This window comes from Chlorocebus sabaeus, chromosome 11 (genome assembly GCF_047675955.1).
Source record: "Chlorocebus sabaeus isolate Y175 chromosome 11, mChlSab1.0.hap1, whole genome shotgun sequence".
Lineage (NCBI taxonomy): Eukaryota > Metazoa > Chordata > Mammalia > Primates > Cercopithecidae > Chlorocebus > Chlorocebus sabaeus.
The window spans coordinates 26,813,957-26,841,643 of record NC_132914.1 but is presented as its reverse complement, the minus strand read 5'-3'; the positions used below and the strand labels follow the sequence as shown (position 1 = coordinate 26,841,643).

Sequence of the window (27,687 nt, the reverse complement as noted above, 5' to 3'; positions counted from 1 at the left end):
GTACGTGAACTAGAAAGGGGGAAAATCAGACAGAAATCTTTGTGCCTCTCTCAGGAAAGCAAAGGAGGGTACTGTGGAGAGGGGAGAAGACAGGAGGGCTGTTTATGTGTCAGGAAGGAAGCTGGGATTGGCTGGCAACAATGGAGAAGTGACAAAGAAGCAGTCAGCTAGCCACAACAATCCCTGGCCAACCAATCCGTGGACAGCTCTTTCAGCTCTGGTTTCCCTATCTCTGAAAAGAGAAGGTGAGATTCACTATCTCATCACTAGTGTCTGTTCCACCCCATTATCTAATGCTACAACTGCCACAGTAAGACCAGGCTCTTCCATGGAGAAGGATCCGCATGGCTACTGCTCTCATCTAAGCTGTCATAAGTCACAAGAATTCGACAAAACTTTTAAACAAGGCCGGGTTTCTAATTCTTTGAATATAAGGAAAAACTGACAATGATGAAAAGGAGATTCCAAGAAGGTATTATTTTAAATGGGCCAAACATTCTATTTATCAAAATGTGGTTACCTGTAAGCGTTTGGTGGCTTGTCCAAGAGATCTTTCCACAGCTTTAATGCCATTTTCCAACCTCAGACTCTGCTGGCCTTGAATGTCAATTTCCCCTTTGACCTTACCGATCTTTCCTTTAACCTCTTCCTCATTGACCTGTGCCTCCTGAACTTCCCGTTGCAATTTTTCTGCTTCAAGACCACTTTCCATAGTCCGGATCTGTGCCAAATAGTCCTTTAATTTGTTTTCGCATTCTGTTATTTTCTGTCTTATTTCTTGAAGTTGATCCTTCAGCTGTTTTTCATTTTCCTGTTCAATCTGTAATTCATTTTCCCAGAATTCTTCCTCCTCAATTTCTACATCGTTTCTTTTGATCTTTTGCTCTAGACGGACAATTTCCTCTTCAAGGTTGGAATTATACTTTTGCTCCCAAAATCGTATTTCTATTTCATTAGATTCCAGCTGTTTCTCAATGGATTGAAGCTTCTCTGTCTGCAGACGGATCAGCTTCTTCAACTCATCTGCTGTTGTTTTGCAGTTATTCAGCACCTTTTGCTTAAACTCAGTTTCTTTACCTTTTCCAAAAATGTCCATTAATCCTTTGGCACCTCCTGTAAATGTCAGTGATTTCCTTTTCGGTTCTCTCCTTTTGATTGATTTGTCGATCTGAGGCCTCAGTTTAGCTAAGGGGGGCAGACTCTGCCTGTATAAAGTTCTTTCAGGAATTCGAGCCACACTGTCTGAAGTGGGTCGCTCACTGAGTGACGGCCCGGTTCGTCGTAGAATGAGCTGCACATCACTAGCATACTGCCCCCATTTGTTTAAGGATATGATAGGATTTTCATGAGGTGCTAAGTGTCTTTCAGTATCTCTCCATTTCTCTATAAGGGTGTACCTTCCAGTTCGACCTATGTAAAAAAGTTAAGAATAAGTTGTCCAAATGGGATATGTAATAGTTTAAAAATAGAGTAAGAATGCCATTTGATGATTGCGTATTTTTGATTAGCAAAGCATCAGAGGGTCAAGTTTTAGAGTCTAGTCCAGGTTGCCTTTAAAACCTTTACTTGAAGACACCAAACCCCTCACAACATGCAACATAAAATCAGAAGATGTGTATTGCACATACTCTTCAGGCTTGCTTAGAAATTCAACTTTGTACTTTAAACCTGGGTGAGACCCTTACACTCTTGCCAAATACCTGACTGCCTAGAACTTCTCATTTGGGGCAAGACTGAACAAAGTTTATTTTCTAGCTGAAACAAAGGACAATAGAATCGCCATGTGATGCATGAGGGGCTGGTCTAGGAACGAGGTGGAACTTCAAAACTCAAATACATTTCCACTGTGCAAATCCCTTGAATTTTTCCACCTCAGAACTTGGGAGGGCTGGAGGCCCCATTTCTCCTCCTCAAAGGAGACATGGGGACAAGTGGAGAATCTGTGACTCAGCCACAGGAGCTGCCCAGGTCTCCTCTCCATCTCCACCTGAGTGCTCTACCAACCCATTGCTCACACAGCTGACATCTTCCTGGACACCCATGGCAAATAAAAAATCAGCTCGATGAAAAAACTCTTCTAACCAAATTCATATAAAAACAGGGGCCTGAAGAGAAGACTTGTTCAGTTTTGGTAACATGATAGTATCAAAGATTCTTCTTTAAAAAAAAACAAAACTCAGAGCAAAATATTATTAAAAACAAACCAGCGGGCCGGGTGCAGTGGCTCACGCCTGTAATCCCAGCATTTTGGGAGGCAAAGGTGGGCAGATTTCTTGAGCCCAGGAGTTCGAGACCAGCCGGGGCAACATGGTGAAACCCTGTCTCTACAAATAAAATATGAAAAAATTAGCTGGGCATGGTGCTGTGCATCTGTAGTCCTAGCTACCTGAGAGGGTGAAATGGGAGAATCGCCTGATCCTGGGAGGTCAAGGCTTCAGTGAGCTGTATTGTGTCACTGCACTCCAGCCTGGGCGACAGAGTAAGACTCTGTCAAAACAAAACAAAACAAAACAAAAACAGGATACAATCACATATAAATTGAAAAATATACTGAATCTAATAATTATGAAAGTAAGATGAAGTTTCAGAAGAGTATAAGTGTAATGCCATAAGCTTGAACATGCTTCTTAAATATTTTCATTTAAGGTAAGTAGGTCAGATGGATCATTTAAATTTTGTGAAAAGCGTACATAGTTAATTAGAAAGAAGAAAAAAAACCCAACGCTGCCATCCAGCAATTATACTTGTATAAACAGCTATTGATTTACCTTCCTGGCTTTCTTTTTTAAATTTCATGAGCTTCTGAGCCAACAGTAGTATTTTTGCAATTACTGCATCAATAAATGGAAATCTAGATGTATAAATATCAACACCCATGTATGCAATTCATAAGTAGCACATTAAAAAATGATTTCGCTATAAGCATATGGGTATGTTCTCCTTTAGGGAGACCTGAATTTGGGGTGCAGCTGGAAGTTGGGGCTTTGAAGGCAAATAATCCTGCGTGAGTTCCTTACTAGATAAGCAGCACAACTTCCCTTCTAAAATGCTTCGCAGATTCTGAGGGTTAGCACCTACCACACTGCCTGGCCCACAGCAGGCATTCAACACATGGTAGCTATTAAGACATTTTTCCTGTAACAAAAGGGTTGACCACAGAATTCCTTTAAATAGTGATGTGCCATCACAATAATCTTTTATTTATTTATTTATTTATTTATTTATTTATTTATTTTCCCCTCCCTTGCCCAACAACCTGACTTTTAAAAAGCAACTCTTCCAACTATGTAAAGCTAGACACAGTAGACGGGACAAGGGTTCTGGAGTAGAAAGGTCTGGGTTCAAATGTGACTCTGCTTCCTACTGTGCTTACATGATCTGAACAATTAAATTTCCTTTAGCCTCAGTCTCCTCATCTGTGGAATAAGAGTAGTATTTCCTTATCTGACAAGGTTGTTCTGAGAGCCACGTGAGAATGTAAAACATAAAAATGTTTGTGAAATTGAAAAGTGCTAGATGATATTATTTATCAAAATGCCCAGGCTAATAAGGGGGATGTAAAGGAAAACCTTAGCACAATAGATTAGCTTCTTGAAATAAAAAAATGTTTCCAATAATTTTCAGGTTAAAAATTACTCTAATTGCTCCCAAAGAAAAACCACGTGACACATCTGCAATGTTAAAACTGTCCCATGTGCACAAACTGCTTCAAAGGTCACAACACTCTGCCTATCAACTACTTTTAGGAATCTTACTCTTCTCTGAACCTCTGTGTCCTCCTTCAGCAACAGGAGGGGTCAGATAAACCCGTAGAGTTCTTTCCAAGTCTATCAGCCCAGTGAAGTATCTTTAAAAGGAAAACTAAATCATCACATTATATGAACTAAACAAAAAATTTTAAAGATCCTAATTTAGTCATAATTAAAAATAAATCTAATTTTCCAGAGCTTACTGGTACTGCTACCCTCTGAGACTGTCTTAGTAGAAGATTATTTATAATTGCTTTTACTGCCAGTATTTGCTTCTGTTAAATAATGCACATTTAGTACTATTGGGCCAAAAATTCCATCTAGCAGTATAAAAAAGCTTTTTTTTTTAAAAAAAGGTAAATGAATAGATTTGATTTTATTATATAAATTGGGTTTTAAATATTTTATATAGGAATTAAATTCCATAATCACTGTTTTTAATGCCCGTAACTTGGCAGTGCTCTACAAACTCCATTTCCTTCATTTACACAGATTCTGATTCCTCCTGCAGAACTCCTTTTAGTGTATTTGACCACATGGATACATTTAGTTATACCTTGTGTACTATTTTGATGTAATCTTAAAATGAATAAAAAGGAGTATCTATCTGTCTGTCTATCTATCTATGGCATTTGTAGTTGAAGCTGTATTTGCATTGTAGGACTGTGTGACACTGTCAAGTAATTTTGATCCAACATGGGGTAAAAAAATATTAATTATACTTTTAAATACTGAAGCGACTGAGACTAATCCCAAGAATCGTTAAATTTATATACTGAAGAAACTCACAGATTTTAATGCATTAATGAAATCTTACTGAATGACTGATTGACATAAATTAAAAGAAAACAGGATAACAGCTTACTTTCACTTAAGAAAGCAGAATACACAACTATGAAGTAACATAAAATTTTTGAAAATACACACCAAAACTCAAACAAGGGTCACTCAGAAATTTATGCCCTGAATTCAACCATTTTTTAAGACTCTAACAATTTTTATAATTTTAGGAAATTTCTCCTTAGAGTCATAAATCAAAATCATGATTTAAAAGTTACGGCTTGCTATTTAGTTAACAAATATATATTGAACACCACATATTTGTCAGAAACAGTGCCAGGCTCCAGAGAAATAGATTCTACTAAACACCTTCATCACCAACCCTCTGGAGTTTTCATTTTAACTGACATTTGATGTCTTCTTCAGTATCAAATCCTCCACACCCCGAAGATGAATATTGGACATTATTCAAAAGAACATGACAAAGAAATGGCACTAATCTCTTATGAATTTAATGCTAACATATTTTCAGGTTTCTGGACATATGAGAAACAATGTCAGTAACACCTGACTTATTCTTTATCTATGGAGGATAAGCTATCCAACAGCACTGAATTTTTCTGAGTAGATACTTTGCTTCTTATCAACATTTTTATGAAAATTTTGTAAAATATATTACATAGTCCAGGATTCTTATGCAAACTCTAGTGAACACAATTAGCTTTTTCCATAATGACTTAGAATTCTTACAGTGACTGTTGATCTCTCCCTGTAAGATCTCTGTAACAGAACTTACACTTTATTATCTTATAGCCTGTAAAAGGGTTTTGATGCTTTTATATATATCATCTTAGTTAGTTCTGTGAGTTAAGCAATATAGATATTATGATCCTCATCTTATCAGTGAAGAATAAAAGCCTAAAGAATTTTAAGTAATTTTCTGATGACATTTACTTATTTTTTACTATACTATTTAAGTTCTGAGTGAAACTACTAAAATAACTCTTACCTCACAGTATTTCTTAGAATGACAGTGATACAATAAAAATTAGCTGTGAATATACCTGTCAGCCAGTTGTGCATTCAAACCATAGTTACATCATCCACAGTATATTTTCCCAGTGTGTTGATAAGGATATAACGTAATCACAGAATTACTGTCTACTTAGAATTATATGATAAGCTCACTACTACTAAACATAATAAAAACAGTTACAGAGTACCTGTGATTTCCTGGGCATTGTGCTGGTTACATAAAAAAAAAAATAAATCAAAATAAATAGAAGGCACGTATCACTACAAACCAGAAGATTCTGGGAGCTGTTCGTTAACACAGCATAATCTAGCCCATCTTAACTGATGCATGCTATGAATTAACATGTATTTACGTTCATTAAAATAATATTCTATAGATGTGGAAAATACAGAAGCTAATTAAAATAAAAATTAGACTATTGTTATAAATATTCATATTGTAAATGAATATGTGGAAAATTAATTCACAATACAATAAATGAAAAATGAGACAATGAGACTCAAAACTACAAAAAGCATATGAAGAGTATAATTTTTTAAAAGCTTGTCTATGGGTACACAAAAAACATTGTTTATTGCTAGGAAGTAGAATCATGGGTGATTCTCTTGCCGTCTTTGTGTTTTCTAAATTTCAAGATAATCCACAATAAATAATATGACTTTATAAACGTAGAAAACTAATCAATTTTTAAATATCTAACATTGATATTTTACATGTGAAACTAAGAGTTAAATATGACAACATAAAATACATATTCCTTTCCTTGTCTTCACAAGAACACCAAATATCAAAGTACTGTGGATCAGAAATTCTTTCCCTCAATCTCCTTGATTTCTTTCTCTTCCTTCTTTCCTCTCTCATCTTTTGTTAGCTGGACTTTTATTTCTGTGTTAAGCTCTAAGCTGCCTGAGGGCAGAAATACATCCTTGTCATATTTTTGGTTTGAGATACTGTAAAAGCAAATGCATTTTCGCCACTGTAACTTGAGACAGATGATCTGTCAAAGGCTTTCTGTTTCACTTAGATTTGACAAGCAGTTTAGACTCTGAAAAAAATATATTTCCGAGACATTTTACAGGGGAAACAAAGTAGAACATTTAAATTGGGAATGCTTCAGAAAGCTCAGGGTGTACAGTGACAAACTCTGAGTGCACTCTTGCAGGGCAGTTGAACCACTTCATGACAAGAAGAGGTTTCAACTAAGGTTTCACTTTTAGTTATTCTGTCGTCATTTCAGCATGTGTCCCACATCCATCACCTAAATCTAATCTGTCAAGGTTGTCAGATTAGTGTAGAAAAGATTTCTTCCTATAGTAGTAGATAAATTCAACATCTTTCACCAAACTATGTTGTTTTTAGCTCTTTGCTAATACAATTTGATTGATTAGTAGCATGAAGAAAACGTTAGCTGTCATATATATATTTGCAGGTTGACATCTTGTGTGCATATTTTCATAGTAAGTCATTTTGATAGTTTCTATGGTTTCCTAAAAATAATTTTAACTATCCAGAAAAAAACCAGTAACTCCTAATCAAGAATACTCTGTGTGTGTGTGTATGTGTGTGTGTGTGTGTAGTGCCCCTATGAGGCAAAGACGTGCACTTAAACCTAAGAAACCAGTCTACAAGTTGCTTCACTATAGATTCCTGACAGCCACCTGTGGTTCTGTTCATCAGTCCACGCTCTACTAATAATCCAGCTAGCCACTTACTGTGTTAGGCCTTGGATGTTCTGGGGTTGCTTTTCAGAGGGGCAATTTTCTCTAATTAACAAGCCCTCACCACAGAAACCAGAACCCACAGCTTTCGGCTACTTGCCAGTGGAGTCATCTCTAGATGAATTCTGAATTCAATGAAGTATTTATGTTACAGAAAGAGTTGTTTGGCCAAGTTTGGAGGAATATCATAAAACATTTGTATTCAAGTTGTCAACTTTTCAAAACAGCTCCTGGATTGAGTTATTGAGGAAGTAAAAGTGGGAGGGTAGATGAGTTAAAATGTCTTTTTGGCTTATTCACAAGTATACTCTGTAGTCCCAGGGGGCAAGCACATACATGGTACCTCTGGGCCTTTTCCCCTCAAAATTCTGTGTAAAAAGAGTGATTGTGGACAGATGCAGCTTACAGCACTACTCAACTACTTTGACTTTTGCAAAAAACTACTCTTTTTTTAGTACTGTTCATGGCTTAATTCCCAAATATAACAAGGAAAGCCAGGTTTGACAATTAATAAACATATTCTTCACTAAGAAAAAAAAAAAGCTGTATATTTTAATTCAAATACATTAAGTGAAGCTCTTAATAGGGACTATTACTAAATAAGCTTGAAGAATATGAAAAAATTAAATGCCTTAATTTTCTCCTCCTTAATAATTAAACTTCAGTCTACATATATATGATTCCCAAATGCAAAAAGAGTTTCACTGGATGTGAAAGCCCAGAATTTTCAGCATTGCCACAATATATTCGTGTGTGATAGTGTTTAAGGAAAAATCAAAAGATGTCACGATTAGAAGAAAGTCTCTGTCTTGTGTAGGGCACTGTAAACCTCTGACAGTGCATCTGCCACATCACAGGTGGCACAATCTTCTCTACCAAATGCTAAAGTGCCTTGGCAACAGTATGACTCACTTCAGTGCTGAGCTAACTGACATGCTTCCAATATAAACTGGCAAGACATAAAATCAACTTTTGATAAGGAGCTCAAAGACAAAGAGGCCCTGAGCACTTAGCATGGTGCTGGTCACACAGCTTCCTCTTAATACATGTTTGTTAAATGAAAGATTTAAGATGCAAATATAAACTTGGACCCATATTGCTGCTTTTACTGATGTAGGTGTTCACGCCCTCGTCATTTAAGGCAACCAAACATACATAAACTATGATGAAGATAAGCTTAAAATAAACAAGAAGAAAGGGTAAAACATGGTAGGAGAATAACACGAAGCCAAGAGCTGTGCTTCATCTTCACTGTATAATAGGATTTTATTTTATTTAAAATTTTATTTTATTGATTGATTGAGACCGAGTTTCGCTCTGTCACCCAAGCTGTAGTGCAGTGGCATGATCTCGGCTCACTGCAACCTCCGTCTCCTGGGTTCAAGAAATTCTCCTTTCTCAGTCTATAACTAGGATTACAGGTGCATGCCACCACACTTGGCTAATTTTTGTAGTTTTATTAAAGACGGGTTTGACCATGTTTGCCAGGCTGGTCTTGAACTCCTGACCTCAAGTGATCTGCCCGCCTCAGTCTCCCAAAGTGCTAGGATCACAGGCATGAGCCACCGTGCCCGGCCAATCATAAGATTTTAAAAGTATACATTATCTTTCCAGTGAATAACGATGTTATTTCATTTGTTGTATTTTCTAAAAGTATGGAGAAATAAACAGTAAGTGGGATTTTTCCTAATGACGGATTCTGGGAACCAAGAATCTAAATCCTTAATCTGGGTCTAAATTTTGGCTCAAGGAAACATCTGTAGTTTCAGAAGTCATTGTTTGGGCTGAACAACAGGATAGGAGAAGGCAGTGTACGTGCTAACTCCGGGTTAGTAAAATCTAGGGGTGTCAGAGGAGCATCATTATCACAGATTTACCCAAACACTGGCAAACTGTAATAAGTACAAGTGTGCCTGTGAGACGTATTATGGAACCAAATGAACAAAATCCATTAGAAATCCATATTTAAAACAAACACATACAACGAAAGGAAGCATAATGTACTTTTCTCAGATACTCACAGAGTTCACTTACCTATTGCTTGAGCTAAGGCTATGACAACCTCCTGGCAAGTTGTGACTTCAGTGACTCCACAAACAATCCTCTGAACTCCATCCACCCATACTTTAAGTTCCATGGTGCAGCAGCCAGTCACTCAAGGGCCCTGAGAGTGGTCATCAGGGTGTTAGGTCATGTCTCTAGCTGCAGGAACACGGAGTGAAGAAGGTTGAGTCTGTGGAGTCAGCTAAAAAAAGGGCAAAAAATCACTTGTAATAAAATGAATCAACATTTCTTCTAGTAAGCATGTAAGTATTACACAAAACCAATTTTAACATATCATAATCTTACTGAAGTACACAGGCTTATTTTACAGAAATTAATTAAGCAACACAAATGTGACTACAGTCACCTATCATGACACTGTTTCATGTTACAACTACTTTTTATAATAATTTTAATCATGAACTCTTGCTCCATTAGGTTAAAAATTCCTATTTAGTTGCCAAGCCCTATTCGCGCTGTTTTTCTGTCCTGTTTTTTCTTTTGGGATTATTTCATTAGGGTAATTTCTGAGGCAAAAATAAAGAAAAAAAGTTTGTCATTTTAGGAACTATCAATAAAATTGAACCAATCTGCAGTGCTTTGCCAATATTGAGTATTAATAAATTTAAGAACAGTTGTCAAGGTATCTTACTCAGTTCACATTCCTGATTTAAAAAAAAAAAAAAGAAAGAAAGAAACTGCTACCTGCCTGCCTTCCTAATACTTTTTTTCCCTTATTATGTCACTCTCTCTTCTCATGTATGATGTCTTGACAACTGTTTTTAAGGTGTCCCTTGCCTCCCTCTCCTCACAGGACAAAGAGTGTCTTCCCCGCTGAAATGCCAACACCAGGCACAGCATGAGGACAGGTGGGTAAAAAATCTTAGTTGAAGGAAACGAATTCCTTTGATGACCAACAATATCCTCATGTATGAACTGTTTATCCTTTTTTCACTTAACTGGGTTTGACAGTTTTCTTAAATTACAAGAGTTATTCAAAAATTATAAACACTAACCCTTTGTTCTACTTGCTGTTGTTTACCCAGTATTTGATTTTGCATTTGGCTGCATTATATGCCAAGCAGAAATTTTTACTTTGTCATATAGTCAAACCAAATATTCTTTATTTCCTATATTGATAAGAATGTTACTCGCCTGCTAAAAATGATCACAATTCTTTTTCCTGTGGGTTTAAAAAAATCTCAACTCTTCCTATGTAAATTCTCTAATCAATCTACAATTTTTTGTTTGTCCATTGTTTTGTGGTCTTCCCACATCTTTGTTGTTTTTACAAAAGAATGTTAAAATTCAGGAGATGTAATAAACATTGATTTAATTAAGAGAACATTTGGATTTGTTTATAGGTTTACAGTGGCACTGGTATTACAGAATTAATGGCTTATTTAAAAGCTTATTTTAAAAACACTAAAAATTTTTCTTGTAAAACAGTAGTTACTACAAACAGTGGCTTAGTCCTTTGCACATTCTTTTAAAAGACCTAAGACAGTTCTAGGCCATCTGGTCACCTGGATAGATGAGTCAGAACACATGCAAGGGAAAGGAGAATAAACCTAATTACTTTCTCCACAGAAGGTACACAAATCCTTTTTGTCATCCTAAAAACAAGGAAGGCCTGCCTGAACATTAATCTCTTAGCAAGTTGCTTTAGCTCTCGGCATACGACACAGCACAGGTTTCATTACCCCCATATGAAGAAAGAAGGGGCCCCCTTGCCAATGACAAGCTGAATCCATAACTGTGTTCCTCAGTTATAAGGGCCTGCGAGATGTTAAAGTTACTGGGGATAAAAGGCTTCCAAAGTTAAAGAAATGTAAGAAAGCCAGTAAATAAAGTTAAACAAGTTCCTTTACAGCTAGACTTCTCTGGAGACTTTAATAGGCTGGTATGCACTCTAAATTTCAAAGGAGAGTTGTATATGCTGCCCAACCTAGAGAATGTTCAAGAAAACAGAAAAGTTCTGACTTGTTTCCTCTACTGCAAGGCATTCTATTTGCCAAAAATAGAATATGTTTTATTCTTTCTTGGGATAAAATTAAGGTATCAAAAATGGCCAAAGATTAATATATTGCTTTATTAAATTTTTGTGAAAGCTGGATTAAAGTCTATGTAAAGTGCCTTATTATTCATTAAAAGATCTTAAAGTTGGGAAATCAAGCAAGAAAGGGTCTCAGAAACAGACCTCATTAAAGTCCCCCCACCACCAAGAAACCCATCATTTAAAATGATCCTATGGGACTTTTTTTCCCCCCAATTGTGGAAGAAAACATAAGCTCTATCCTTTTAACACATTTTTAAGTACATGATACAGTATTATTAACTACAGGCACCATATTGGACAGCAGATCTCTAGAACTTACTCATTTTGTGTAACTGAAACTTTAGACCCCTTCAACAAGCAACTGCCCATTTCGCCCTGTCCGCAGCCCCCAACAACTTCCATTCTATTCTCCGTTTCTATAAATCTGATGTTAGGTATCTCACAGAAGTTTTACATTCCTTTTTAGACTTTAGCATACTGCCACATATTTTCCTATCTGAATTATCATTGTTTCACTTTGAACTTTTAATCATATATTGAATCATTAATTCAACATAGTATTGGAAATTCAGGCCAAGGCAAGCAGGCAAGAGAAAGAAATAAAGTGTAGTCAAATGGGAAGAGAGGAAGTCAAATTGTCTTTCTTTGCAGATGACAAGATCCAACATCTGGAAAACACTGTTGTCTCAGCTCAAAAGCTTCTTAAGATGATAAGCAACTTCAGTCAAGTCTCAAGATACAAAATCGATTGGCAAAAATCAACAGCATTCCTACACACCAATAACAGGCCAGCAGAGAGCCAAATTATGAATGAGCTCCCATTCACAATTGTTATACAGAGAAGAAAATAACCAGGAATACAGCTAACAAGGGAAGTGAAGGACTTCTTCAAGGAGGACTACAAGCCACTGTTAAAGGAAATCAAAGATGATACAAACAAATGGAAAAACATTCCGTGCTCATGAATACGAAGAATCAGTATCATGAAAATGGCCATTCTGCCCAAAGTAATTTATAGATTCAATGCTATTCCCATTAAACTACCACATTCTTCACAGAACTAGAATAAACTATTTAAAAATTCATATGGAACCAAAAAAGAACCCAAATAGCCAAGACACTCCTCAGCAAAAAGAACAAAGTTGGAGTCATCACGCTACCCAAATTCAAACTATACTACAAGGCAACAGTAACCAAAACAGCATGGTACTTACAGCAAAAAAGACCCACAGACCAATGGAACAGAATACAGAACTCAGAAATGAGACCGCACACCTACAACCAACTGATCTTCAACATACATGACAAAAACAAGCAATGGGGAAAGGATTCCCTATTTAATATATGGTGCTGGGTGAACTGGCTAGCCATATGCAGAAAATTCAAACTGGACCCCTTCCTTACACCTTATACAAAAATTGACTTAAGATGGATTAAAGACTTAAATGTAAACCCCAAAACTATAAAAGCCCTAGAAGAAAATCTAGGCAATATCACTGAGGACATAGACATGGGCAAAGATTTCATGAAAAATGCCAAAAACAGTTCCAACAAAAGCAAAAATTGACAAATGGGATCCAACTAAAGATCCTTTGCACAGCAAAAGAAACTATCATCAGAGTCAAAAGACAACCTATGGAATGGGAGAAAAATTTTGCAATCTATCCATCTGACAAAGGTCTAATATCCCGAGTCTACGAGGAATTTAAACAAATTTACAAGAACAAAAAATAACCCCATTAAAAAGTGGGCAAGGGACATGAACAGACACTTCTCAAAAGAAAACAGATGCAGCCAACAAACATATGAAAAAAGCTCAACATCACTGATCATTAGAGAAATGCAAATCAAAACCACAATGAGATATTTAAAAGTCCAGAAATAACAGAGGCTGGCAAGGTTGTGGAGAAAAAGGAACATTTTTACATTGTTGGTGAGAGTGTAAATTAGTTCAACCATTGTGGAAGACAGTGTGGCAATTCCTCAAAGATCTAGATGTGGAAATACCATTTGACTCAGCAATCCCATTACTGGGTATATACCCAAAGGAATATAAATCACTCTATTATAAAGATACATGCACATGTATGCTCACTGCAGCACTATTCACAATAGCAAAGACATGGAATCAACCCAAATGTCTATCAATGATAGACTGGATAAAGAAAATGTAGCACATGTACAACATGGAATACTATGTAGCCATAAAAAGGAACAAGATCATGTCCTTTGCAGGGACATGGATGGAGCTAGAAGCCTATTATCCTGAGCCAACTAATACAGGGACAGAAAAACAAATACTGCATGTTCTCACTTATAAGTGGGAGCTGAATGATGAGAACACATGGATACATGGAGTGGGGACAACATACACTGGGGCTTGTTGTAGGGTGGGGAGGGAGAGTATCAGAAAGAATAGCTAGTGGTTGCTGGGCTTAATACTTAGGTGATGGGTTGACCTGTGTAGTAAACCACCATGGCACACATTTACCTAGGTAACAAAACTGCACATCCTGCTCATATATCCCAGAACTTAAAAATTGAAATAAAAAAATTAAAAAGAAAAATAGAAAAGCAAGTTTAAACCATGAAAAAAATCATGGCATTATTCATGAAGTCATCTGAAGAGCCCATCTCTCCATCTTCCCAGCAGAAGCCCCCAGTACCCCCCCTCTAGGAGCTGTAACCCTGATCTTTCCTTTATATCAACTCCAACAGTTCTATGTCCAGCCCCAGAACTAGACTACAGAGGAAAATGGAAGTCCTACAATGTAGGTGCGTGTGATGGATCGGTCATCGTTCAGACTAAAGACCTAGGAAGCAAAAGGACATTCCAATTGGAATTTGGAATATATTTTTCCATGGAAACAGTGATGCAGGTAGAAGGAAGGTTCTACTGCAAAGGTTTCAATATAGTTCAGTTATTGTTTTCATTATGAGGTTTCTAGATGCAAGTCACTATTATTTTAATAATTTTTACAATGAAGCACTAGGCTTATTCACTAACATGCCACCAGGGAGTATTCTTTAGCTAAGAACCATTTTTTGTCATAATATCCTCCTGGAACTGGGCATTTGCATCTGTGGAAACCTATTATCTCAAGATCAATGCTTTCTTAAAGGAATTACAGCCATTCTTCATTATTTGCAGATTCCATATTTGTGAAACCTGCCTAGTTGCTAAAATTTTGTTTGCAATCCCAAAATCACTATCTGTGGTGCTTTCAGGGTTATTTGTGGATATGCATAGAGTGTGAAAGTTTTGAGCTGCCTGACACACACACTCCCAGCTGAGACTGAACAAGGTGACGTTGTCTTTGTGTTTCAGCTCTCGTACTGTCAACATGTGTCCTTTCTCAGTCTACTTGGTGCCATGTTTTTTGTGAGTTTTGTTGGTGGGATTTCACCATTTGAAATGGCCCCCAAGCATAGTGCTGAAGCGGTGTCCAGGGTTTCTGAGGCAAGAAGGTGTGATGTGACTCATGGGGAAAAAATACGTATTATGTAAGCTTTGTTTAGGCACAAGTTACAGTGCTGTTGGGTGTGGGTTCAACATTAATGAATCAATAAGCACTCAGTTGAGTGTCTTATTCAAAGCCCATCTCCAGATAGTTTATTGACAATTATATTTTTCTCAACCATATGCAATGTTAAAGCTCCCTGACTGAAACAGAGACTTCTCTCATACCCAGAGGTGTTAATCAACAGTGCATAAAACAGTATTGGAAATCTTTTGGAAGTACAATATTTTGTAGAATAACTAAAGAATAGCATTTATTTCTGAATTAACAATTTGAGTAAATTTTGGCCTGTCAATATTTATACTTATTACATATTAAATATAAATATAAATGTTGATATTTAATGTTTATTAAATAAGTTATCTTTAAACAGAAAAAAACACATAAAGCAAAGTTAGGTATTGATGGGTTACCAAAAATGTTGTGACCAGAAACTCCCTGAAAACTAACAGGAATATTCATTATTAAATTGAACAAGCTCATGTTCTTTCTTCTACTATTCATTACTCTCAGGTGCCAGCATTCACACATGCCCAGTGATTTAACACTCTCAAACATTACACACTTAAGTATTCAACAATTGTGGAAATAAATGGCACAAGTGCTTATTATATGCTAGGCACTGTGCACCATGTTTCCTTTATTCCTCACCACATAATTCATCAAGTTAGATAGGATTAGTCTCATTTCAACATGAGAAATGTGAGTCTCAAGAGAGCTTCAATAACTTTTTCCAGTGTCAAAAAAATCTAGTAATTTGGGACACATATTTGAAATTTGGCTGAATACAGAAACTAAAGAATAAATAAGGTTAGGATTCCCCAAAAGGATTCACTGTACCCAATAAATGTTTTTTAAAAATGTCCTAAACCACCCTAAGAAATCTTATCTTTAATCACCTGGAAACTGGTTTTTGTCAATAAAAAACAATCAGACAATATATACAAACTTGTCATTTCAAAAGAAAGAAAAGAGGTGCTAAATCATGCTAAAAAAAAAAAAAAAACTGCAAAGAATTAATTAAGTCAAAGAATCAATTAATCCAAAGAATCTATGAAAAACACATGCCAGCAAAATGAGCATCTGATGCTCAGGTTCCTTTTTCAGCATCAATGAATTATTCCTTCAGTTTTAGAAAATCACATCCAGCTTTATTTCTACAGAATTCTAAATAAAATACGTCTGAACATACACATTAATTTTAACTCCTGTCTTAAATACAAAGCAAAATTTCTTAGAGATTTCCTGCATTTTCATTAAATTCACATTATTAAAATATATGTTCTGGAATAAGCCATTTTGTTTGAGGCAATATTGATTAGTGGAAACAAGATGCACCAAGGTTCAAATCCCGAGTCTACTACTTCTTGTGTGATTTGAGTCAAGATGCGTATTTTCCCAGGTGGCATTTATAAGAAATGGAATGAAATAATGTCTTTTCAAATTGTACCTTATCTAGTACAGGGCTTGGCGCACAGTTTGAATTCAAGACTTAGGTGTGAGTACGGAAGTGAAAGTTCTAACTTAAAAAGTATAAACTTTTTTTTTCTTTTTTTTATTATTATACTTCAAGTTCTAGGGTACATGTGCATAACGTGCAGGTTTGTTACATATGTATACTTGTGCCATGTTGGTGTGCTGCACCCATCAACTCGTCAGCACCCATCAACTCGTCATTTACATCAGGTATAACTCCCAATGCAATCCCTCCCCATGATAGGCCCCAGTGTGTGATGTCCCCCTTCCCGAGTCCAAGTGATCTCATTGTTCAGTTCCCACCTATGAGTGAGAACATGCGGTGTTTGGTTTTCTGTTCTTGCGATAGTTTGCTAAGAATGATGGTTTCCAGCTGCATCCATGTCCCTACAAAGGACACAAACTCATCCTTTTTTATGGCTGCATAGTATTCCATGGTGTATATGTGCCACATTTTCTTAATCCAGTCTGTCACTGATGGACATTTGGGTTGATTCCAAGTCTTTGCTATTGTGAACAGTGTCGCAATAAACATACGTGTGCATGTGTCTTTATAGCAGCATGATTTATAATCCTTTGGGTATATACCCAGTAATGGGATGGCTGGGTCATATGGTACTTCTAGTTCTAGATCCTTGAGGAATCGCCATACTGCTTTCCATAATGGTTGAACTAGTTTACAATCCCACCAACAGTGTAAAAGTGTTCCTATTTCTCCACATCCTCTCCAGCACCTGTTGTTTCCTGACTTTTTAATGATCGCCATTCTAACTGGTATGAGATGATATCTCATTGTGGTTTTGATTTGCATTTCTCTGATGGCCAGTGATGATGAGCATTTTTTCATGTGTCTGTTGGCTGTATGAATGTCTTCTTTTGAGAAATGTCTGTTCATATCCTTTGTCCACTTTTTGATGGGGTTGTTTGTTTTTTTCTTGTAAATTTGTTTGAGTGCTTTGTAAGTTCTGGATATTAGCCCTTTGTCAGATGAGTAGATTGCAAAAATTTTCTCCCATTCTGTAGGTTGCCTGTTCACTCTGATGGTAGTTTCTTTTGCTGTGCAGAAGCTCTGTAGTTTAATTAGATCCCATTTGTCAATTTTGGCTTTGGTTGCCGTTGCTTTTGGTGTTTTAGACATGAAGTCTTTGCCCATGCCTATGTCCTGAATGGTACTACCTAGGTTTTCCTCTAGGGTTTTTATGGTATTAGGTCTAACATTTAAGTCTCTAATCCATCTTGAATTAATTTTCATATAAGGAGTAAGGAAAGGATCCAGTTTCAGTTTTCTACTTATGGCTAGCCAATTTTCCCAGCACCATTTATTAAATAGGAAATCCTTTCCCCATTTCTTGTTTCTCTCAGGTTTGTCAAAGATCAGATGGCTGTAGATATGTGGTATTATTTCTGAGGACTCTGTTCTGTTCCATTGGTCTATATCTCTGTTTTGGTACCAGTACCATGCTGTTTTGGTTACCATAGCCTTGTAGTATAGTTTGAAGTCAGGTAGCGTGATGCCTCCAGCTTTGTTCTTTTGACTTAGGATTGTCTTGGAGATGCGGGCTCTTTTTTGGTTCCCTATGAACTTTAAAGCAGTTTTTTCCAATTCTGTGAAGAAACTCATTGGCAGCTTGATGGGGATGGCATTGAATCTATAAATAACCTTGGGCAGTATGGCCATTTTCATGATATTGATTCTTCCTATCCATGAGCATGGTATGTTCTTCCATTTGTTTGTGTCCTCTTTTATTTCACTGAGCAGTGGTTTGTAGTTCTCCTTGAAGAGGTCCTTTACATCCCTTGTAAGTTGGATTCCTAAGTATTTTATTCTCCTTGAAGCAATTGTGAATGGAAGTTCATTCATGATTTGGCTCTCTGTCTGTTACTGGTGTATAAGAATGCTTGTGATTTTTGCACATTAATTTTGTATCCTGAGACTTTGCTGAAGTTGCTTATCAGCTTAAGGAGATTTTGGGCTGAGACAATGGGGTTTTCTAAATATACAATAAAAGTATAAACTTTTTTATGGAAGGACAAATCAATAGCAATGCAAATTTTCAGAAACATTTATACTAATAAGAGCATCTGAAAATAAAGACATTTTCGGTTATTAATCCACATACCTAAGAGCAGCAGCACATTCAAAAATTGTAAGTAGATATTAGAAATGGTAATTCATATTTTAAAATTTCAGTCACATCTAGTATAAAACATGCTATAAATTGGCCGGGCGCGGTGGCTCACGCCTGTAATCCCAGCACTTTGGGAGGCCGAGGCGGTGGATCACGAGGTCAGGAGATCGAGACCATTCCGGCTAACATAGTGAAACCCCGTCTCTACTAAAAATACAAAAAATTAGCTGGGCATCATGGCGGGCGCTTGTAGTACCAGCTACTCGGGAGGCTGAGGCAGGAGAATGGCATGAACCTGGGAGGCGGAGCTTGCAGTGAGCCGAGATCACATGCCACCGCAATCCAGCCTGGAGCGAGACTCTGTCTCAAAAAACAAAACAAAACAAAAAAAAATGGTATGAATCAAGTTAAAATTATTGGTATGAGAATACTGATCCTTCTATTAAGAATTACGTCTTTTCCTTAGGATAAACTTTTTAAATGAATATAACTAGTAACTTTAGTTTTTCATTTAGCATCAACTTTAAACTGAGTGCTATAAGGGTACTCAGTTGAGTTTCTTATTAAAAGCCCATCTCCATAAAGCTTATTGACAATTATATTTTTTCAACCATATACTTTGTTAAAGCTCTATGACTTTGAAGTAGAGACTTCTCTCATACCCAGCAGGGTTAATAAACAGTGCATAAAACAGCAGTGAAAATCTTTTGGGAGTACAATATTCTGCAGAATAACTAAAGGATGACACTTATTTCTAAATTAACAATTTGGTAAGTTTTTACCCATCAATTAAAGTTCACCATGGAAATATAAGATTTTTATGTAGTAACTGTAATTCAAGAAAAAGCAAAATCTTTATGTAAAATTACCTGTTTTAGAAAACCAAGAGATATGTTTTCAATAATCAAGGGCTTGTCTCAAAAATTAGCCCAGCTTCAGAATAATTCCTCTAACTAATCTAATCTACTAACCAACACCACTAAAAAAGTCATTTCTTCCCATTCCTTCCAAGTTACGTTTTGTAAAATCATTCTAATACCCCAAGGAAACACAAGAACACGCTTATTAGACTGATTTCTTCTTTGACGTCTATCTGACAGAGGAATACTTACAAGGCAAGTATTTAGCTTGGGATTTTAAGCCCAGAACATCACACCTTAAAAAAGGTGAGGGAGGGCTGGGCGCAGTGGTTCACGCCTGTAATCCCAGCACTTTGGGAGGCCAAGGCAGACAGATCACCTGAGGTCAGGAGTTCGAGACCAGCCTGGCCAATATGGTGAAACCCTGTCTCTACTGAAAACACACAAAAAATTAGCTCTGTGTGGTGGTGGGCACCTGTAATCCCAGCTACTAGGGAGGCTGAGGCAGGAGAATCACTTGAACCCAAGAAGTGGAGGTTGTGGTGAGCCGAGAATGCACCACTGCACTTCAGCCTGGGCAACAAGAGTGAAACTCTGTCTCAAAAAAAAAAAAAAAAAAAGGTGAGGGAGGAAGAAGGCACAGATTCCAGAAAGCCATGAGTGGCATGAAAAAATGGCCACTTGGGAGGCATGAAAAATGAAAACAGTAGAAACGAATGGAGAGCAACACACAGAATGTACAATTCAGTCTCGGTCAGGGCTTCCAATGGCCCCGTAGCCCTTATTACAAGCCAATTCCTGATGGGTCCAATCTCTCCAGTATTAGCAGCTCTGAGCCAATTCTAACTGGAATGCCACCATTCCATACAAATGCCATTATTCTCAGCATATGCATCTTTCTACTCTTTTTTCCCCCTCTTCTACCACTCCAGCTTTGCTATATTTTTCTTGCCAAGTCATAAGCCTACCAACAACACTCAAAAATACATTTGGTTCTACCTGGTGAAGGCTCTAAAGAAGCTGTCAAGCTTCTCATACCTAAAGATGTCAGGGATGGGTCAATGATGGTACTTTCTCCAGGCATGTGAAAGGTTATTCATTTCAGAGTTCACGGAAACCAAATGGATCAGCACAGTGCACAGTGAGTGTTTTTAATTTTATGCTGCCTCAGCATCCATTTTTAAATATAAGTCAGCCTGGCTCAATTGCCCTTGACACAGTTTCCGGTACTACAGCCTACTCAAATGGTTCCAGCCAGTAGCCAGGGATAAAAACTTGGAGGTATCTCTCCTGCCTCATGGACTGGGCTTCCCGCTTTCCAGCTGCTTCCTTTAAATGGATCCTTCAGGCATCTGCCTGTGACTTACATTTCATTAACAAAAATAGAATGCTACTTGCCAGCTCCCTTTCTCTCTCTACCTGCTAGCGACCTGACCTACCTACACGTGGCCTCCAGGCATGCTGTGTACCCCCCAGGGTCTGTAAGTACTACAGATTCTTAAACTTTCACAGTGTGGCTGTCTTTGAAGCCATGCCTGCGATCTGACCCCTGATGGCAGGGCAGCCCTGAAGGGACCCAGGCAGGTGGATCCCCTGCTAGTGCTCTTTTGTCCAGGTCTCTCTGCTGCTGGAGACTGTAGTTACCAGCTAAGTCAACGCAGTTTCCTTCAAAGCATTAATATGTCTCACCTTTCACAGCTGGCAGCCCACTGGCCATCAACTAGTACAGTCATTTCACTGAATGCAGAAAGCTGAGGCCTGGCCAGGTTATACACAGGATCAAGGTCCCATGCACAGGTGACAGCAGAGCCAATCTTTGCACAAAACTAATTTAGATTATTCAGAAAACTGAAATTAAATTATTTTACATATATTTAAATAAATAAAGTGCCCAGTACAGATGTTGAGGGAGTTTCCCCTCTCAAGAATTCTAGTTAAAACAGATCATAAAATGAGTTATTATTGATACAAGAACATTAGCAAGAAAAAACTACGTGTGGTCTGTTCTTGCTAATTTTCTTAAATGTTTATGGAAGGTGGAACAACATGGGACTTTACAATTTGACTTTCCCGGCACAAAATCTCATAAATAAGAAATATAAAAATAATATACCATTGGGCTCCATTTCTTGCCGCAGTATTATAAAAAAGGAACATAAAAAGCCATCTGTTTTGCAATTATACTTTCTGTTAGGATCCCAGACTATTTTGCAACCCTCCAGAGATGGTTTGAGGCATGCGTGTAGTGCCAAGTTCTATGATGGTTTAATTCCTGTTAAAGCTCTCAGAACTGGGATTAGAGACCACACTCTCAAAGTCTTCATGTGAAAATCCCTGAACTCTGCCATCAATTAAATTATGCTTTCTACTACATGTGCTATTTCATGGCTTTCTTTCACAAATCATGAGAAAACTGGCAGTGAGTATAATGCACTCCTACGGAAAAACAAAATTAGTGAAAACTTGATGATATTTTAAGGTAGATTTAAGTATAACTATATCTGTGATATTTCTCTTTAAGCAGGTACACATTGGTACCTTCATCGAACACCAACTAGCCAAATGGTAACCCCTTGCTTTTACTGAATTTGGCAACAAGAATTCTTAACTATGTGAAAGATGCAATGTTGACTGCTTTATTTTTTTTTATTTTTTTTTTTTTTTAAGAGATGGGGTCTCCTTAAGTTGCCTAGCTGGTCTTAAACTTCTGGCCTCACGTGATTCTCCCAACTCGACCTCCCAAAGTGCTGGGATTATAGCCGTGAGCCACTGTGCCCAGCCACTCTATTATTTAATCCTTTAAAAAAAGTTTAAAAATCTTTTAGGTTGTCACCAAGGCAGAACAGATATTTAATCCTTTTAACACTTATCTGTTGCTCTCTGTGATGTGAATTATTAAACAAAAGAGGAAACGGAGGCATAATCAGTAACTTACTCAGGGTTACCCACCCAGTAAGTGGCAGATGCAAATCTAACACAGTTACTTCTATTCATGAAATAAAGTTATTAGCAAAGTTTGCAAGGACATTTGTAATCACTAATTCTAGCTTGGGAGAGAAAGTAATCAAGTAAATGTGATCATGTCAGTTATAATTTCCAACACTACTAAACAAAATGATATAAATTTAGTCAATTATTGCTACAGAAATGAGGAGAAGAAAGAGCTGGTGTTCAATAACCAAATCAGACTTAGGAATATATGTTCCCTGAGGTTCCTGGTGAAAGCTGCTCCTTTCAGTCTCTCTCATCTCAGTAAAGCAGGAATAGAGCTATGGTCCGAATCCAGATGTTATATGATCGCCCAAATCTATGTCCTTTCCATTAAAATCTGTCTGCCAAAAATAGAATCACTTTTCTTCTACCCACTTGAATAGGTATGGGCCACCTGATTAGGGACTTTTTTTCCATGAAAGAGACGGCAAATTAAGTTCATTACCTTTTAGTCACCATTCAGGTATAATGAATCTAATTCCTGAATTTAATATTTAAAAATCAAACTACTTGAATTATTTACATATTTAATATTTAACATTTTGCAATGAAATCCACCATTTTACTTAATAGGGCATAAAAAGACATTTATTTTTTATCCATGAAACCAAGATGACTATGGACTTCTCATTTATGGTATTGTAAATATTGAGCCCATAAATCCTGACAAACAGGAACATTTCTATAGTTACAATAAAGTAAATGTGAAAACTTTTCAACAAACCTTGTCCATTGTTAGGACTACAGTGGTGGCTTCAAAGAGTCAAACCTCACATATCAAAGCATATTCCTTTGCAGGTACACATTTTTAAAGCTAAGTTGGTATGGAAATATTTCAAAGACAAAACAAAATAATTTTGTGAGGAAACGGTAATAAAACAAATATGTAAGACTGAGGAAAATCTGAGCCCCTGACTCATGAGTCAGAGTGGCTGCTAGACTATAAAACTTCTATTGGACTTCAATGTTAAAATTTAATGAGCACAGTAGACAAAGCAGAAAACTTTAATGTTTCTTAAAATTTCTTTACTATACTTATTCAGTTGATAAAGTACTAAGTGCTTTAAGAATATGGAAGCCAAAAATAATATTTGGCAAAACTAACCATGCATGATCCCTATGAGTCTTTGTCAAATTAAGGCTATTTCAGTTAAGAGAGAACAAAAAAAAAGTGTCCACTCAAACAATTTGAAAAGGCGTTAGTTTTTCCTTAATCTCTAAGGGTTAAGAATAATTTCGATTGTTCTATTTGTTTTCTGAAGAAAATCTAAGCCAATTAAATAATTAAGTCCCTAGATGACATGCAAAAATAGGTACATCCTTTGGTGATATTTCAAAGTAACAGGTATCTTTCAGTGTAGCAAAATTTGAAGAGAGGCTCATTATTCAGTGTAATAAAACAAATAATGCTTTTGTTCCAAACAGCTATACTTTATTCTTCACACTCTCTATAGCTGCCATTCTCTTTAAAGAGACATTGTGTGCTGCTCTGCAATTAATTTGGAAAGTTTTGGGCTTCAAATAATCTAGGAGGTACTGTATTGTTTAATGAGCATTTCACACTACTGGAGAAGATAGACACTAAGTTTAAGATGTGCATCATGAAATTCCAGGGCAAAAGACCTGATATTTATTGTAAATATCAGTGATACTGATTAAAGTGGTACTCTGTTTTACAGTATTCTATAAATAGAATTGAGCTTAGGCCTATTCCCTGTCCTTTATTGAAAGTACATCACAAGGTGTAGATGAATGTGACAGTCATCAGCAGTCAGAATGAATGAGCTATACAACCTAACCTAGAGCACATGAATAATATAAATAGCCCAACTGTAGGGTACAGCTACTGAATCAATTAACTGTATAAAATTCTAACATACTTTTCAAAATAAACTGCATGCTTAAGGGGGGAAAAACCCTAGTTTTTGCTATGCTTACATAAATATATTTGCATTTCATTAATATATCTGACTCCTACCATGTGTTTATATTTAAGTCCTACATTTTCATAGTAAAAACTAAAACTCAAGCACTGCTACAGCAGTCATTCTGGCAGAGGTAGCTTGCAGAATCTCTGCCAGGAAACCCATGGAATGCAATGGGTTAAGCAAACTGGCAAAAATCACTTCAGCAGTCATAAAAGTCTCCAGCCTGCCTCAGTGAGTTGCAAAGTGGGAGGAAGTAGCCGCATGGCAATAGTGACTATTTAGATAGAAGTGGGCTGGGAATAGTATTGGGAGAGTGTTCATGCCTAGCAGTTGAGGAAACTAGATTTTTAAAGAAACATTTTAATTGCAGTATAACATACAGAAAAATTCAGAAATCCTGAATTATGAATTTTCACAAAGTGAACACACTCGTGTAATCATCTCAAAGATCAAGAAAAGCCCCTCTCCTAGGCCCAACGCCCTTCCTCGAAGGCAAGTATTAAGATCTTTATCATCACAGACTAGTTTTGCCTGTTTTTGGACTCTATAAATGGACTGCATCATATGTAATGGTGCCTGGTTTCTTTGGCGTTACATTATGTTTGCTGAGCTTCATCTGCGTTGCTGTGCAGAGCAATCGTTCATTCTTTCTCTCTGCAGTAGAGATTTCCATTGTAAAACAAACCACAATTTATTCATCTATTCTACTGCTGACAGGCAATTGGGTTTCCAGTTTTTTGACTATTACAAATAATGTTGCTTTGAGCACTTGTACCTAGGAATGAAACTGCTGCATTCTGCAATTGCCTGCTAACTGATCTCCCTGCCTTCTCATCCTGTCTCCCTCCTTGCACATCCACTTTGCAGATTACTGCTAGAGGTAAATGGTTTTCAAATACAAATCGGATTCCATTCTCTTGGTCAGAATCCTCCAATGGCTCTCCACTGCCTTCAGGATAAAATCCAGACTCTGCATAGGTTACTGACGTGCTACCCTTTAATCATCTTGCAACTCTCCCAATTCCCCTCTACCCTTATGCCAAAACACTTCTGTTCTCTAAATCTATCACTCTCCCAAGCATCTCTGAGCTGCATATGCTGCTCTTTTTCCTTGGTAAATGCTTTGCATTCTTCTCTGCTAATTCTTGCACATCCTTCAACAGGCAGCATACCAGTTTTTTGGTATGGAGGCGGGCACTCTCCCTGTGCTTTCAAAGCATTAGGTGGTTTTGTTTCATATCAAAGTGTTTATCTCGCTACTCCTCTCATTGTTCTATTACCTCTGGAACCCCTCAGCATAGCGGCTGGCACAGAATGGGTGAACCATGTGTGTTTGTCGAATAATATAGGCACTAATTGTACAGGACAGAAACAGTTTATGCTTAACTAGGAGGGGAATGGGCACAATACTAATGAGAACATGTCAGTGTGATCCCAGAGGGAATAAAATTGGCATTCGAGTATTTTCAGCAATACTGCGGAAAAGCCCTGCAGTATTGATTTAAACTCCTGAAATAAATCTTACCACTAATTGATGCTACTGTGAATATTATATCACACTGTAAAACCCTTAAATATATCCCAATGCATTATCTCAAGAAAAAATGCTATTGTTCTAACCTACAATTTGTGGTTTCCATATGATCTTAAATAAAACAGTTAATTGAAATAATTTGTAAATATTTTTAAAAAAGCTCAGTGACAGGAAATGCTCAAGTAAATCATACTTATAAAAGAGGCAGAAAATTACAAAGATAACATCTACTATAGCTTAGAAATGAAAAAAAAATCAGTACAGTATAAAATTATCCTGATACATTTCTTAACACCTTACCACTTAAGCAAAGGCTTTTACTCCCTAAAAACAAATTAATCAAAATAGACTGAATCTCATCAGGAAAGAAGACATGCTCCACCCTACAAACTCAGAAGGTTTTAATAAAAAGAATGTAAGGAATCTAATGAAATCAAAACAAAGGAATTCATAAAGTAAACTATGCAGACTTTTCAAGCCATTTTCAGATTCTGGTTTATAAATTATCTATCTGAATAACTTGCCTTAGATTATGGGAAAAAAAAATCCAGACCCGCAGATAGGCCTGGATAGGCTGTGATGAACATTGTCGCCCACTCCTAGGCTTGGGAATGTATAAAGTGAACATAACACAGCAGGTGCTCTTTCTCTAACCCTTCCTTCAAATGTGTTGTTTTCTCAGATTGCCATGCTCTCCCCTTTAACTGGAGAAATAATAAACCAACCTTTCTGATTTACAACTATATTTCAGAAAAGAATTATATTAAACAAATATACACCTTGTTTCATTTTTAAAATCAGACTGAAAATTCCAAAACATTTACAATCACCAGCAATTCATTCTTTCAGTATGATTCTGTCATAAATAAAACAGTTGTTAGGTTTTGGGTATTTTGAATTTGTAAGGACAATATATATTTCTGTAGAGCTATCCAGCAAAATTTGAAATTTGCATCTAGAACTAAGACAGGCACAATATATCAAATTATCAGAGATGTGACATTATAAAACTCATTTAAGTATACTCTATACTTTAAATAGCATCTCCTTAGCATTATTACACAAATTTGTGTCATATTGTCCTATGTTTCCATTTTAAGACTGATCTAGGCTTGGAATTTAGTATTTTACTGTGTGTGTGTATATATATATATTTATGTATGTAGATATATGTGTGTGTGTATACATATATTTATGTATGTAGATATATATGGGTGTGTGTACGCACACACCCCCTACTCTGCTTCTTCAGCTATCATTTAAGCTAGAAATCAGAGTTTTCCCCACTTCTTTACAATTCCTAGTCTTGTGAACACAGTGCGTACTCATTAAATTAACTGTATTATCCAGTTGATAAACTGTTCAAGTTACACAATTACCCAGTGTCAAAGCCAAGGAGATTCATGCATTTCTGATTACCTAAAATTCTGCAGATTTGAAATAACATTAATCCAACTGAGCTCCTGAAGAAGCAAAACAGTATAGACCTCTAAGAAAGAATGAAAAACTCTAAAAGCTGTACATATGAAAACATCAAAAATCCTCAAAAACTCAGCTTGTGTTTCAACATGATAGACAACAACATATGCAGCCGAAAGGACAGATTAAATAAACTATTAAGAATACTATGTATAATTGTTAGTATAAGAATACTAATAAAAAATAAGAATAGACTATGCAAAAATCATGGTCTAACTAACTGAACTCAAATATTTATGTTAGTCCTATATGAATATATTGAATGCCCAGAAAGGAGGAAAAAGCCACAGTCTAAGAAAGGGTCAGCAGTCACCTTGCTATTAAAATGGGAAGCAAGGATTCAAGGACTAAGTAGGTTACTCCTGAGGAGGCCAGGTGAAGTGC

The 27,687-nt window shown here is 36.7% G+C and overlaps 1 protein-coding gene across 1 annotated transcript in view; it reads right to left on the bottom strand.

Moving 5' to 3' along the window:
* The window catches only part of RASSF8 (Ras association domain family member 8), a 47,525-nt gene that overhangs the window by 6,968 nt on the left and 12,870 nt on the right, over positions 1–27,687 (bottom strand). Inside the window, exons 2-3 of the mRNA XM_037990247.2 lie at positions 9,318–9,485; positions 521–1,410 (exon numbers count right to left, since the gene is read on the bottom strand). Coding sequence (XP_037846175.1) covers positions 521–1,410; positions 9,318–9,420 — 993 coding nt within the window. The 5' untranslated portion in view covers positions 9,421–9,485. The remainder of the gene's footprint in view (positions 1–520; positions 1,411–9,317; positions 9,486–27,687) is intronic.